This window comes from Girardinichthys multiradiatus, chromosome 14 (genome assembly GCF_021462225.1).
Source record: "Girardinichthys multiradiatus isolate DD_20200921_A chromosome 14, DD_fGirMul_XY1, whole genome shotgun sequence".
NCBI classification, from domain to species: Eukaryota; Metazoa; Chordata; class Actinopteri; order Cyprinodontiformes; family Goodeidae; genus Girardinichthys; species Girardinichthys multiradiatus.
The window spans coordinates 3,626,806-3,641,382 of NC_061807.1; the positions used below are offsets into that span (position 1 = coordinate 3,626,806).

The window sequence follows — 14,577 nt, forward strand, 5'->3', positions numbered from 1 at the left end:
ATTTAGTTTAATTACATTTTATTAAGGTTAAATTGAGCTTGTTTTTCTTGTAAAAACCTTTAGATGACAAATGTTATTGATCTGATTTTAATAAACTGTAAAAGAATATGTCTTGGCTTCTGTAATCTGTTTACTTTTATGCCAGAAGCAGCAGATAATTTTGATGTGTGTTAAGTTATTGCAAAATGAGAATACATTTAATGACAACTTTCTATTTTTTATTAAAGAGTCCAAATTAAAAAAAAATGTCTGTTGTCTCAAAAGTTGCCATTACAACTGCATAGAGGTTGATATTTAACACGTTTCTGCCATGAGTACAGACCTGGGGCGGACTGGGGAAGTTAGGAGACAAGCAGCGCCACTGTTACAGGAAGTGAAAAGTAAAAACCTGATTGTTTGAAGAATGAATATTGCATAGAAAGAAAGAGTCCATAATAACTTAATAAATCATTAAATATTTAATACAAAACCTGTGGTGGAAATGTGTAGAAGTCTTGGGTATCTTCAAAATGTTTTTTTGGTAAATGTCAGACGAACATTTGTGTTCTTTTGGGTCTACAATGGTTTCTGTCATGGGACATTTGAACATGAATAGCTTCTACAGCGGGACAGACTATTGTTATTAGATGATGAAAGTGAAGAAGAATCAGACAGTAAGCAGTGAGAAATGAGAAAAAATGGAACTGGAAATGCAAAATGTTCTTTTATGGTGCCAAGACCTGCTGTTGAGTCAATTAACTTGACATAAAGGTGTCCTTGACATGTTTGTGACATGTCTGACTTTTATAAGTTCAGCTTTAGATCCCAGATATGGTCCTTCTGTTGATGCACTGTCACAACTTACTCATTATTGCAGAGAAGCCTCACAAAACATTTTCAATAGATAAGCTAGAAAGAACTCATACCACAAGCGTCAGGTGTGTATAGATGTTTTTATACTAGTATAACAGAAAAGTATGCAGTGCAGCAGCTCACTTTCCTCTGAATGACATGAGAAAACAGTCCCACCTATAAGACAAGTGGGACTGTTCCACATATTTCTCGTAGCTGTTGATATGAGAAATGTTGGTATTAAATTATCTTTTTTGCGTTTCATGAAAAGTAAATGTTTTCTTTCTTTTTAACTCCTGCACCACCAGACAATAAAAAAAATCTAAGTCTTAAAACAGCTGAGATTTATCAGTTCTAACACTTTATCACTGGGTATGAATCATCTGACTCTACGTCACATCTTCAGACTTCCGCTCAGACGACTTGTCAACAGCCCCCCCAAGTGGACGTAACTGCAAACTACAAGACAGAGTTAAACTACGGGGGTTCAAGAGCGGGAAAACTGTCCCGGAAATAGAGGATAATAGTTTTTGCCTAAAGTTTTTCATTATTCCCTAAAAAAGAGAATTAACTGTTAAAATAAGAAGTAGAGTAAGAGGCCACAAGGTAAGTAGAGTGTCTTTAAAAACGTAATTTATCTACTGTTGCACAGAAACAAAGCTCGTAATGTTGGTGCTACTGAAAATTATAATGTGTCTTATCAGGCAAAGTCTATTGATAATCAGTGATGTGTATAATTAACAGATACATGTACAAAACATAACGTAAAGTAAATAAAAACCTTATTTCTGCTTTTTGTTCGAAACAAACATTAAGAACTGAAAAAAAGAAAACAGATCTTAAGTATATGTCTATAATAAATAATAAATGATTTTTTACTCGGTGGAATGAATGGATGGAGTATCTGTTACAGTTTATCTCTGGAAACACTCACCATCATTAGGTTCTGAGTTTATGACCCAATTTATTTCACCTTAAAGATTAATCCTGTCTTTACTAAATCTGAATGTCGGGTCGCTGTGGTCAGGAGTCACCAGAAAACGTGACACTACGATCAGCAGTAATATATGGACTGAGAGCAGCCGGGGGTAACCGTAAATTCCCAGCTGAACCTGAATGCAGCACGTTTGGCGCCACTTTCTCCAGCTTCAGACCCGCAGAGAGAAACCCAGCGCGGCACCGCATAGTGAATTTTAGCGCCTTTTCCACCACGGTTTCCTTCGTTTAATCCGCCTCCTCTTACACCTCCAGCTTCTACCTTTCAGTTTTGTTCATCATTTCTTGACTTTTCACTGCAGCCTGCAGTGAAACCTCGGTAAGTACAAGATGTTTATAACAGGATGATGTCTGCATAAAAGCTGAAGACCAAGTCAGATAAACTCATAATGAGCCGATAATGTTTGATGGTTTGAGTGAAAACACTGAAAAATGTTGCAAAGTTTGCTGCTTTAAACAGGAAGTGGTTAGAAGTTGCTCAGTATTTCTGAATATTGTAATACTTCTTAAACATATTTGCAATAAGTTAAAGTTGTTTAATCGCAGCCTGTGTAAATTAGTTTTAAATCAGCGAATCAAGTCAGGTTTATTGGGACTAATGTGTGATTTATGGGGAATCAGGGTGGGGGATGGGCTGTGTTATGTTTGCTGACACCTTAAATTAGGAGCAAATCATTCAGAACATAAAAATGAAGTTTGCATTTAATGCACAGCTTCCTCTTCTGTACTTTAGTGAAAGAAATTATAAGTAAAAAGACCCTGATTCATTTTACAGTATTTAAAGAATCTGTACCACAATGGTACGGAAGCCCTGAAAGGCAAGTATAAAACAGATCTAGATGAAAATATTTCTAAGCCCTTTCTTCAGTTCTGTCCTGAAAGGCAAGTGAGAGAAAAACAAGTTGAGAAGCTTTTTATTTGGTTTGTTCTTGTAATACTTCGCTTTGCCACTAGAAGCACAAGGTTTCCAAGAACCAGTGTCCTTCTAAATGAGATTGTTGTAAAGTAAAATAAATACACTAAACAGTGTATTTGTTGGGCATGCTGTTGTCATCATATCAAGCTTGTATAATCATGTATTATATAGAATTAACTACAGTATTATTGAAGGATATCTGTAGGACAAAAAACAATTGTTCACCATGACTGCTCTTTCTGGGCACCAAGACTGGATCTTGCAAATGGCCTTAAAACCTGAGGTCAGTACAAGCTCATCATAACACAATAAATTAGAAAGGGGTCTGATAAATCACCCAAGAAAAAACCAAAGGCAGTTCCAGGCTTAGAGGTGAGCTGCAGGTTCATGATCCTGCTAAAGATCTAGATCCCACTATCTATACCAACAACACTGGTACCTCTCTGGTAAACATGAACCTACTCCATTGTCGTTGCTCATAAAAACTGAAAATACTTTATATTAGACTTTGTCCAGCTGGCTCTAGATTACATTAGCTTGTAACACTTGGAAGATATGATGCAACATTTACTCCCCTCCAAATAGTCCTTTGAATGAATATTAACGCACGCTGATATTGTGATCTGGACAAGTTGTTACTGCAAACTTACAGGCCCATCTCAAGTCTCCCCTTCATCAGTAAGGTGACTGGAAAAGCTGTTTCAACAGTTAAATATCTTCTTAACAATGATCAGCACCTTTGATGTCTGCCAGTCAGGTTTCTCTGGTCGCCACAAGACCTAGACAGCTCTTGTCAGGGTGTTCAATTACATCTGCATAAATACAGACTTTATAACCTTGTAAATAGTACTTTCAAATCAAACCAGAGGAAAAACACCATGTCTGATTATCCTCAGACCCAGTTTGGTTAAGAAGAGCTGTCAGGGAATATGAAATCTGAGATTCTGCAGATCCAAGATCAGGATAAATGTTATTATCCCCGAGGGACCAATTTGTTTTGCAGCCAGCAGAGAAAAAGTGCAACAAAAAAAAACACAAATACAGTTTACAGGAATACCGCCAACAAGACCGCCCATCTGATCCCCAAGAGTTTCACTGCATGTAGCACTACGTTTTCAGTCATTTTATTAGATCACGTTGTGAGCGATTTCTGGCTCTGCGTCGTCGCTACTCTGCTTTCTACCTCAGGACATTTTTCATGTTTTCAACTTACATCTATAAACTTCAATGTATTTTATTGGGATTTTATGGGAAAGACGAACACAAAGCTGTGCATGTGTTGTGATTATTGATATATTATTTAATATTGATACTTTAATATCTTAAATAAATAACATTTGGGTCTGTTAAGGGTTATCCTGTGAATACCAGCCCATTAAGGCGATGGTATTAGGACAAAATGGAAAAGGTGTGAGACGAGCTCTGACATTATTGAACAGCATAAACTCTGAACACACAGAATCAATTCACACAATTTCTTAAAATACAAGAATTTATGAACAAAAATAAGTCAACTCAAAGTCAAACATATTTCAATATACATACTCTTTACTTTGCTAAAACAATCCAACTAGACTGCTAAGCAAAGTGAAAGAATTAGGAAGACTAATGGACTATGTACAATATAAACAAGTTGATGAAAGATGATTGATAATTATGACCAAAAGAATGATGCAACATTACCATGAAATGTTATTCATGTTATGTTATTTATGAAGAATCTGGAATGAAGTTAAGTTAATCTTGGAACTAACTTGGGCAATAATCAGCATACCTTCAAACAACCATTCACAATGCAAGATCAGATAAAACATTATTTTAATAAAATATAATTTTAAAGAATGATTTGCTGAATAAAACCAACCTTCCGGATGACTAATTGTCAACAGTGTTTAATTAGCTGCCTTTATTTATTAAAATAATATTTAAGGCAATATTATTTTGAATGAGAACCAAACCTTTTTGGATAAATGGGACTTAATGGTGTTTAATTAGTTATCACGTTTAGTAAAATAATATTTAAGGAAATATTACTTCCTAGATTAAAAACTAACAACCTTTTTGGGTAAATGATCTTCAGCTGACTCATAACGTGGGCGAGCACGTGTTCTTAGCCGTTAGCGGTTGGAGCTAACAAAAGAAGCCAATAGGTTGTTACCAGAATCAAACACATACTTTTAAAATACCACTAATAAAAGGGTTGAAATGCATAAGCGTAGACGATGCTTATGCATGCTTATGGCCAATCTTCTGTGTTTAAAAACCACCCTTTTAAATAAAGTTTGTCTTAACGTTAAAAACACAGATCACATAAAATGAGCTAATCTAGCAGCTAATCTGCTAGCACTAAGATATCTGAGTTTTCAACACAAACAAAACCAAACATCATAAAACGAACATTGTTTAGATTATTTCATTCTAAACTAATCTTCTCTGCCCAAACACCACTTCTTACGTGAACCGCGCTGAGGAGAAGGTGTCCTGGGCATTGAGGACACATCCACGTGTGGGTAAACAAAGGGTTAACTTGCGGCTAACCTCTGTAGATGTGGGGAAGGGCTTTCAGCTGGTCCGGCCGAACCGTACGACAAAGGCCCGTTCAGTGTTTAATTACCTTGAGTGGCTGCGGTGTAACTCTCGCTACCGGGACGTCCCAGCTTTCTTTTCCAGGCCGTGGGGAAAATCCGCCTCAGTTAGGGCTGCTTCTGGAGGCCTTAGAAGAAAAGTCAAGTCAGGCTTGTCTCTTTACACCCTTTATATGAATGAATGCCGGATACTCGAACCGCTAATCAAATTAAATGTTGGAATCTATGGCTGGGGCCCCAACACATGCTTGTTGGAAGTAACAGGATGTATGGTTTGAAGACATTCTTTCACAAAATGAAACCAAAACTGATTGTGACCAGTTCATGCATTATAATTAATACATCTGCTCCTATTTTTCTTTAACGCTTCAGTAGGTCCGACAAAATAAATTGAAATGAATGTTGATCTTTATTGTTTTAGTTGCAAAGCACCTGAACATCTCAGCCAGAGGGTCTAAAACCGTGAGAGTCTGTTTGTTGACAGGAAGAAGATGGTGAGTCCTCTCCTAAAAGCTGTTAAGAACTAGCTCATGTTTCACTTTTCAAACTCCTATTTTATGGTTGTGTTGACAGATGAAGACGGCTGCCAAGAAGAGAAAGCGAATAGAAAACAGAATGGACATCAGGACCTACTTTGATAAAGAAAATGTTAGTGAAACTGTGGTTGTTCAGTCATCAGTGCTTCACATTTGTAATATAAATATCTGGATCTTGCATAAGCTGACTGAGCAGCTGCACACCTTGATGGTCTGTTTCTTTTCATCAGCTCCCTCCTGGAATTGTTTGCAGCCCCCCCAAGAAAAAACCAAAGGCAGTTCCAGGCTTAAAGGTGAGCTGCAGGTTCATGATCCTGCTAAAGATCTAGATCCCACTATCTATACCAACAACACTGGTACCTCTCTGGTAAACATGAACCTACTCCATTGTCGTTGCTCATAAAAACTGAAAATACTTTATATTAGACTTTGTCCAGCTGGCTCTAGATTACATTAGCTTGTAACACTTGGAAGATATGATGCAACATTTACTCCCCTCCAAATAGTCCTTTGAATGAATATTAACGCACGCTGATATTGTGATCTGGACAAGTTGTTACTGCAAACTTACAGGCCCATCTCAAGTCTCCCCTTCATCAGTAAGGTGACTGGAAAAGCTGTTTCAACAGTTAAATATCTTCTTAACAATGATCAGCACCTTTGATGTCTGCCAGTCAGGTTTCTCTGGTCGCCACAAGACCTAGACAGCTCTTGTCAGGGTGTTCAATTACATCTGCATAAATACAGACTTTATAACCTTGTAAATAGTACTTTCAAATCAAACCAGAGGAAAAACACCATGTCTGATTATCCTCAGACCCAGTTTGGTTAAGAAGAGCTGTCAGGGAATATGAAATCAGAGATTCTGCAGATCCAAGATCAGGATAAATGTTATTATCCCCGAGGGACCAATTTGTTTTGCAGCCAGCAGAGAAAAAGTGCAACAAAAAAACACAAATACAGTTGACCCAGCCAAGGTTCTTTGTTATTTAACAGCAAACCTAAACGTCTTCTATGTGTTTCAGACTGAAACATGCCTTCCTCTGGGACCGAGGGACGCCAATGGTGGCGGTTCACTGGTGAGTAGAAACAGAAACAGATGAAGATTTCATTCATAGTTCAGGATTCTTTAAATGAACTTTCTCACTCTGATTTTGAGCAGATCAAACCTCGCTATCATCGTCTACCTTCAATGGATTCCAGTGTTAAAGAGGAGAGGATGACTGGCCAGGAGGGTTTGAAACAATACCAGGAAGTCCAGCTGTCTGAGGAAAGTCCAGAGGAAATCCCTCTGTCCACAGAAACAGTTGAGACGCATTTTCCAAAAACATATAAAACACGTTTTCCAACAAATAAACGAGAGAGGTGGCAGAGGGTGCCTGTAGGTGTTTCAGATGTAGTGAGTGAGAGTGGAAGAGGTGGACCAAGAAGCTGCGAGGCCCAATCTCAGGAGATTTCTGAAGCTCCACGTGTGAACAGATGGGTAGAGAGCAGATTTCCAGGCAACTGTAAACTGGAAGCACCACAGTTGAGGAATGAAGACTTTCATCTGCAGGAAAAATGGAGATCTGTTTGTCAAGACATAGGGAGATCTGTTTGTAAAATAGTCGTGCATCAAGTTTCTCAGGGAACTGGCTTTGTGCTGATTGATAGGCTCATCAAGACAAACGCACACCTGTTCAGTGGTTTTCTGCATGGAGACAAGCTGAAGGATCACATCAGTGTTTCTGTTGTTTTTGAGCTGGAAGCCAGGAAGCTCTCATATGCTGTGGAGAAAATACTTGTCGACTTTGATGAACAGCTGGATTATGCCGTCCTAGCTCTCATACCCGAGGGCCAAAGAGCAAACCAACCAAGCACATTGGACATGGTAGAAGTTCCACCAGGGCTCCTCAGGAGATTTGGTCCAGTGCCAGAGAACGGTGAGGTCTGTATTATCGGGCACCCTGCAGGAGGAGAGAAGACCTTTGAAAACACATTCATCATAGAGGCAGAAGATCGGAAGATAGCTGTGAAGGATTATTTAGCTCAATACAAAGATCTGATCAAGAAGTTAGTTGAACAATCTCTTGTGAATCAGGGCATTAATGACATAATGACGGGTGGAATTAAAGCAAAGCTGGTAATAACTTACTTTTCTTCCATGTATGAGGGAACTTCAGGTTCTCCAGTTGCTTATGACCGTTTCCTTATTGGGATGCACACTGGAGGGTACGGCTGTAGGAGGTCAGAGAGTACAATTGGTGTGATGGCGTACAGCATTCCTGAGCTCACAATTTTCAAAAAGATTCTGGAGAATCTAAAGAAAAAAGACAAAAAGGACTTACTGGGGAGATTTCTGGTGGAATCTCAGGGAAACAGACATCTTGAAAAAATCATTGATGATGTTGGACTAAACCAAAACAAAGATCAGAGTCACTATGTCGAAAATCAGGAGAGAAAAGAAAAACAATCAGATTTACCAGATTCTGAGGAGGAAATGGACACAAGTTAATACAAACATGTTGATTAGTTATAAACAAACATCTGGCAGCAAGTTGCTGTATTTCCTTTACAAACCCTTCTTCTGCTTTGTCTGAACAGGACATTTACACATGGGCGGTGCTAGACAGGAGCCAGTGCCATGTTGTGACCCCTGTACTGAAGACATAATACTAAATCAAACTCTTATGATGATATGCACTGGCACAGAAACCTTAACTTATTGCTCCCTTGGACTAATTTCATTTTTTACCTTTACAGTTTTACTTTAACAATGAATAAAAAATAAAGTTTTAAACTTTTCGCTTCAGTCGTATTGAGATAGGATCACAGTTTTCATCTGCTAGATCAGGGGTCAGCAACCTATAGCTCCAGAGCCGGAGTGGATCTGTGGCTCACTTAATTAATTAAATGATGAAGTATTGCAGCTTTTTTTTTGTTTCATACTTTTGTACATAAGCCATCCATCCAGCTCAATTCTGATCCTGAAACTGGACTATTCTGCACATTCATATCCTGTTTTATTTGAACAATATGGTTAGAAATGTATATTTTTTACCTTATAATTTTAGAAATATTGAATATTTATACTTTGTGCTGTGCTGTATTTTTGTTTGCTTTTGGTAGCAGGTACGACATTTAATTTCACTGCACACTGTACTGTGAATGGGACTCATAAAACCTATCTTGAGAATACATCTATAAATTATATTAACAAAACTGCCTTTTTTTATACGTTAGAAAGAATGGACGAAAAGATATCTTTGTGACAGACGTTCCACCAGGACTCCTCAGGACATTTGGTCCACTGTCAGAAAACGGTGAGGTCTGTATTATCGGGCACCCTGCAGGAGGAGAGAAGACCTTTGAAAACACATTCATCATAGAGGCAGAAGATCGGAAGATAGATGTGAAGGATTATTTAGCTCAATACAAAGATCTGATTTTCACCAAGAAGTCAATCAAACAAATTATTGTGAATCAGGGCATTAATGACATGATGGGTGGAATTAAAGCAAAGCTGGTAATAACTTACCGTTCTTCTATGTATGAGGGAGCATCGGGTTCTCCCGTTATTGATGGACATGCCGGAGTTATTGGGCTGCACACTGGGGGGTACGGCTATGGGTTCCCAAAGATTACAAACAGCGTGATGGAGTTCGCCTGTGCTCTGCTCACAATATATAAAACGTTTCTGGAGAATCTAAAGAAAAAGGGAAATAAGCAACTGCTGGAAAGAATCAGGCTGGACGCTCCGGAGAATATCTACCTTAAAATGTTAATGTTGAGGGTTGGACTGAGCCAATAGGAGAGCAAAGAAAGTTCAAAACAGCTGAGCTGCAAGAAATATGGAGATCATGTTTCTGGGGGAAATGGCTTTGTTTATCCTGACAAACACGCATCTGTTCAGAGGCTGAATGGATGGAAATGGACATCCCATAATACTGTTCAGGTCCCTTAACAACAGCGGATACAGCATACAGATAGAAGTACAAAGTACACCAAAATGTACACTAATGAGAGTTTTACTCTGAAGGACCTCCGTCCAGTAAGATCATGTCAGCTCCAGTAATACATGTTCGTGGATAAACTATATTTTAGATTATTTCCTGAAAAGACTTGATTGTATGAAAAATGTGTTATATTGTGGTTAAATTTGACTATTAATATGCAAACATTGGAGCAACACTGCATGATAGTTACTTTAATGATTTTCTTGCAGTTATTTGAGAATCTGGTGTTTAAATGACATAAAACATTAAATCTTTCACAAAGTTTTTTTTAAATTTCAGATATTACCACTCAAAACATATTTCTGGTTAAGTTCTATAGAGAATTGTTTTGTTTATTTTTTAGAGAAATTCAAACATCCTAATAGGTCGTGATTTAGGTCATTTATAGATGAGTACATTTGTTGCGACAGGGATCAGCTGCCAGGATGAAGAACAACATTTTATCTAATTATTATTTTAGATAGTTAAAGTTTTTATTTTATTCTATAATAATATTTAAAATGACTATTGTATGTAATTACTACTTTAGGATTATTATTGTATGAAAATATTGTACCAATGTTATAGTTGCTGGATGCTGAGGTGCATGTTGGGTGTAGGTCCTGCAGGTGACAGACCTTCTGCAGCTCTCAGCAGGTTGATGGACCACAGCAGACTCGACTCTGATTGTGGTGTAACAATCAGGGATGTGCTTTCTTTGCCTGTTGGCCATTTACAGGTCCTTCTCAAAATATTAGCATATTGTGATAAAGTTCATTATTTTCCATAATGTAATGATGAAAATTTAACATTCATATATTTTAGATTCATTGCACACTAACTGAAATATTTCAGGTCTTTTATTGTCTTAATACGGATGATTTTGGCATACAGCTCATGAAAACCCAAAATTCCTATCTCACAAAATTAGCATATTTCATCCGACCAATAAAAGAAAAGTGTTTTTAATACAAAAAATGTCAACCTTCAAATAATCATGTACAGTTATGCACTCAATACTTGGTCAGGAATCCTTTTGCAGAAATGACTGCTTCAATGCGGCGTGGCATGGAGGCAATCAGCCTGTGGCACTGAGGTCTTATGGAGGCCCAGGATGCTTCGATAGCGGCCTTTAGCTCATCCAGAGTGTTGGGTCTTGAGTCTCTCAACGTTCTCTTCACAATATCCCACAGATTCTCTATGGGGTTCAGGTCAGGAGAGTTGGCAGGCCAATTGAGCACAGTGATACCATGGTCAGTAAACCATTTACCAGTGGTTTTGGCACTGTGAGCAGGTGCCAGGTCGTGCTGAAAAATGAAATATTCATCTCCATAAAGCTTTTCAGCAGATGGAAGCATGAAGTGCTCCAAAATCTCCTGATAGCTAGCTGCATTGACCCTGCCCTTGATAAAACACAGTGGACCAACACCAGCAGCTGACACGGCACCCCAGACCATCACTGACTGTGGGTACTTGACACTGGACTTCTGGCATTTTGTCATTTCCTTCTCTCCAGTCTTCCTCCAGACTCTGGCACCTTGATTTCCGAATGACATGCAGAATTTGCTTTCATCCGAAAAAAGTACTTTGGACCACTGAGCAACAGTCCAGTGCTGCTTCTCTGTAGCCCAGGTCAGGCGCTTCTGCCGCTGTTTCTGGTTCAAAAGTGGCTTGACCTGGGGAATGCGGCACCTGTAGCCCATTTCCTGCACACGCCTGTGCACGGTGGCTCTGGATGTTTCTACTCCAGACTCAGTCCACTGCTTGCGCAGGTCCCCCAAGGTCTGGAATCGGCCCTTCTCCACAATCTTCCTCAGGGTCTGGTCACCTCTTCTCGTTGTGCAGCGTTTTCTGCCACACTTTTTCCTTCCCACAGACTTCCCACTGAGGTGCCTTGATACAGCACTCTGGGAACAGCCTATTCGTTCAGAAATGTCTTTCTGTGTCTTACCCTCTTGCTTGAGGGTGTCAATAGTGGCCTTCTGGACAGCAGTCAGGTCGGCAGTCTTACCCATGATTGGGGTTTTGAGTGATGAACCAGGCTGGGAGTTTTAAAGGCCTCAGGAATCTTTTGCAGGTGTTTAGAGTTAACTCGTTGATTCAGATGATTAGGTTCATAGCTCGTTTAGAGACCCTTTTAATGATATGCTAATTTTGTGAGATAGGAATTTTGGGTTTTCATGAGCTGTATGCCAAAATCATCCGTATTAAGACAATAAAAGACCTGAAATATTTCAGTTAGTGTGCAATGAATCTAAAATATATGAATGTTAAATTTTCATCATTACATTATGGAAAATAATGAACTCTATCACAATATGCTAATATTTTGAGAAGGACCTGTAGAAGTAAGTGATGCATTCAGGAGCATCATGGAGAACTAAACATCCAGTGAAATGTCCACACACCGGTAAAGATTTCTGTGGAAACCTATATCAGCATTGGCCATAGAGTCATTTTAAAATCTCGTCTCATAAAGTTTTATATTTGCTAATATTATATTTGGCCCAGCACTGTTCTGCTTGGTTCTTGGTGGTTTAGGTTGATAACCCTGTGAAGGTCTCTCTGTTTTATGGAACCTGCAAATGACAAGGCTGTGTGGTTCTGGAAGTCAGAAGGTCCATTGTTCTTCCTCCTTTTAGGAGGAAAATTTCAGCAAATCTTCAGCCAAAAGAGCGTGGATAGATTTTCTTCTATGGGATGCTGATATTTGTGGAAAAATGTGAAGAAAAAATGCCATAATATTCAACCTAAAGACAGGAAAAATAGATCTAGATAAATATTACTTGTACTTTCAGTGTCTTTATGTTGTGGAAATTAAATGCAATTATTCCACGAAAACCAGAAAAACTGCTGAGAGCTGCATTTGTTGGTTCTTTATCATTTTTAGCCAGAGTTATAAGGAGCCGTTGTGGAAGGTCCAAACAGCCACTTGAGGCTCCAGAGCCGCAGGTTTCAGACCGCGGGTCTAAACGGTATCAGAGAATGTAACGATTGTGGTTCTGAAAAGTGGCCTGAAAAGTTTGGGAACGGCTGCTTTTTTTATTCCTGACTTCATTATGAGGCTCTACAGTTGTGAGGACATTAACACTGTTGTATGTCTGCTATTTAAACACATGCAGGTCAGGTTAGGTGCTGATTCTAAATGAGCTGCAGAGCGGGACTCTGATGGGGAGCTTAAAGTTTGAATATAATATTTTGTGGTATTTATTGTAAAGACGATGACGACATCCGAATGTCTTTAGACTACATCTAGTGTTGCATGAAGTGTGGAGCCTCAAACAGATAAACACTGAGCTTAGCCATTATCAGAATAATAATACCTGCTTTAAATGATACTTTACAACATAAACACTGGATTTATTGAACTTCAAACATTTTCTAAGATTTACAAACATAATCAAACCATGTTTAGTGTTATTGTTACACGAGAGTTTTATATTTTGCTAATGAACAACTTGATATCAGAATCAACTTTAATGGCCAAGTTTGTGAGCACAATCAAGGAATTTGACTTCAGTTTCCATTGCTCACAGCATATATCAATATATCGTATGTCAATATTGCTCTTCCCTACTGTTTGCTCAGTAACATACTGCCTGCTCATAATCTCTTATTTATAATAGGGTTGCACCGATCGATGGACCGATTTCCTTAATTTTGGGTAATCCGCAGTCACCCGATACTTTCATGTGAAACCGATCTTATCGACTGATCTTTTCTGAAAATCAGACAATGTCTCCTTTTGCTCTGTCATGAGAGAGGGCAGCCTGACAGACCCACCCACCAGGTCACATCTCAGGGTGTGCAGTGAACAATAGTCGCCCCACTGCCAACTTTATTAAGCGACTTTTCAGACCCCTCTAACGACTTTTGTTTTCCGATAAAGCGACTGGCAACAAATCTAGCGACTTTTTTCTGCGTTATAGGTTATTAAGGTAGGCAGTAGTTCTGGAGGAGATATGGCTCCAGGTAGCTTCATGTTTGGTTCTTCTAAAAGCCTGTTACGACCTTAGTCGTAAGGTGCTGTTTTTTTCCATGTGCAAATTTCAGTGTGCAGATGTCTATCTGTGATTTGTGGATCCAGAAGATTGATGAATGTGGATTGGTTACCTGGAGGGAGATGATGCATAAAAAGAGGGTGCTGCAGACTGTCCACACCTTTGCTCCGTGTACCTGTTTAAACGCTTTGAGTCTCTGTTGTATCGAGCAGTTTGTAGGGGTGAGCTGCCATTTTAGTTTGGTCCCTGTTTTCTCCTGTTTATTTTAGTTAGGGAGTTAAGTAATTGTCATTTTGTTTCTTTATGTTAATTAGGTCAGTTTGGGTTAAAATGTCAGATTCAGTTTCTTTTTGTTTGTTGTTTTGGCGTGAAGCTCACCCTGAAGTTACACCCGGCTACTTCTCTCTGTGTAAATCTTCAAACAAAATGACACATTGTAAATAAATCATTCTAAACTGTTCTTTGTCCTGTGGCTGCTTGAGGTCTGATGAAGATAAATCACCTTCCTGTTGTGATCTGCCCACCCCTAGGCAGGTCATAACACGCACTTCAATTGTGTCGTTTTTCCTCAACACGCTTGGCTTTTCAGAGTCAGATGAATCACTTCTCTGGCCCGTTTTGCCCGAGGACAAACCTTGACATTGGTTGTTGATCTCTTTAAGCCACACCCTTCCTCATTACAGAAATACCCATGATCTGATATGCCTAAATCCCATAAGCATTTGAGTTTATACAGCT

The 14,577-nt window shown here is 38.8% G+C and overlaps 1 protein-coding gene across 2 annotated transcripts; it reads left to right on the forward strand.

Moving 5' to 3' along the window:
- The first annotated feature begins 1,304 nt into the window (after positions 1-1,304).
- Positions 1,305-9,809, forward strand: LOC124881109. 2 transcript variants are annotated; one of them, XM_047386618.1, is made up of 6 exons: positions 1,305-1,437; positions 5,750-5,822; positions 5,902-5,976; positions 6,095-6,157; positions 6,890-6,943; positions 7,027-9,809. In XM_047386618.1, the coding sequence occupies exons 2-6, from the start codon at positions 5,820-5,822 to the stop codon at positions 8,356-8,358; spliced, it is 1,527 nt and encodes a 508-aa protein (XP_047242574.1). In that variant the 5' UTR covers positions 1,305-1,437; positions 5,750-5,819; the 3' UTR covers positions 8,359-9,809. The 2 variants fall into 2 exon arrangements, with proteins under 2 accessions (XP_047242574.1, XP_047242575.1); XM_047386619.1 differs by lacking the exon at positions 1,305-1,437 and adding an exon at positions 2,010-2,146.
- Positions 9,810-14,577: the final 4,768 nt, after the last annotated feature.

What these genes read in the sequence shown, in the direction of transcription:
- LOC124881109 (XM_047386618.1), top strand. An exon ending in AGGCAGTTCCAGGCTTAAAG is followed by an intron (nt 6,158 to 6,889) that starts GTGAGCTGCAGG and finishes TATGTGTTTCAG; the next exon opens with ACTGAAACATGCCTTCCTCT. An exon ending in CCAATGGTGGCGGTTCACTG is followed by an intron (nt 6,944 to 7,026) that starts GTGAGTAGAAAC and finishes GATTTTGAGCAG; the next exon opens with ATCAAACCTCGCTATCATCG.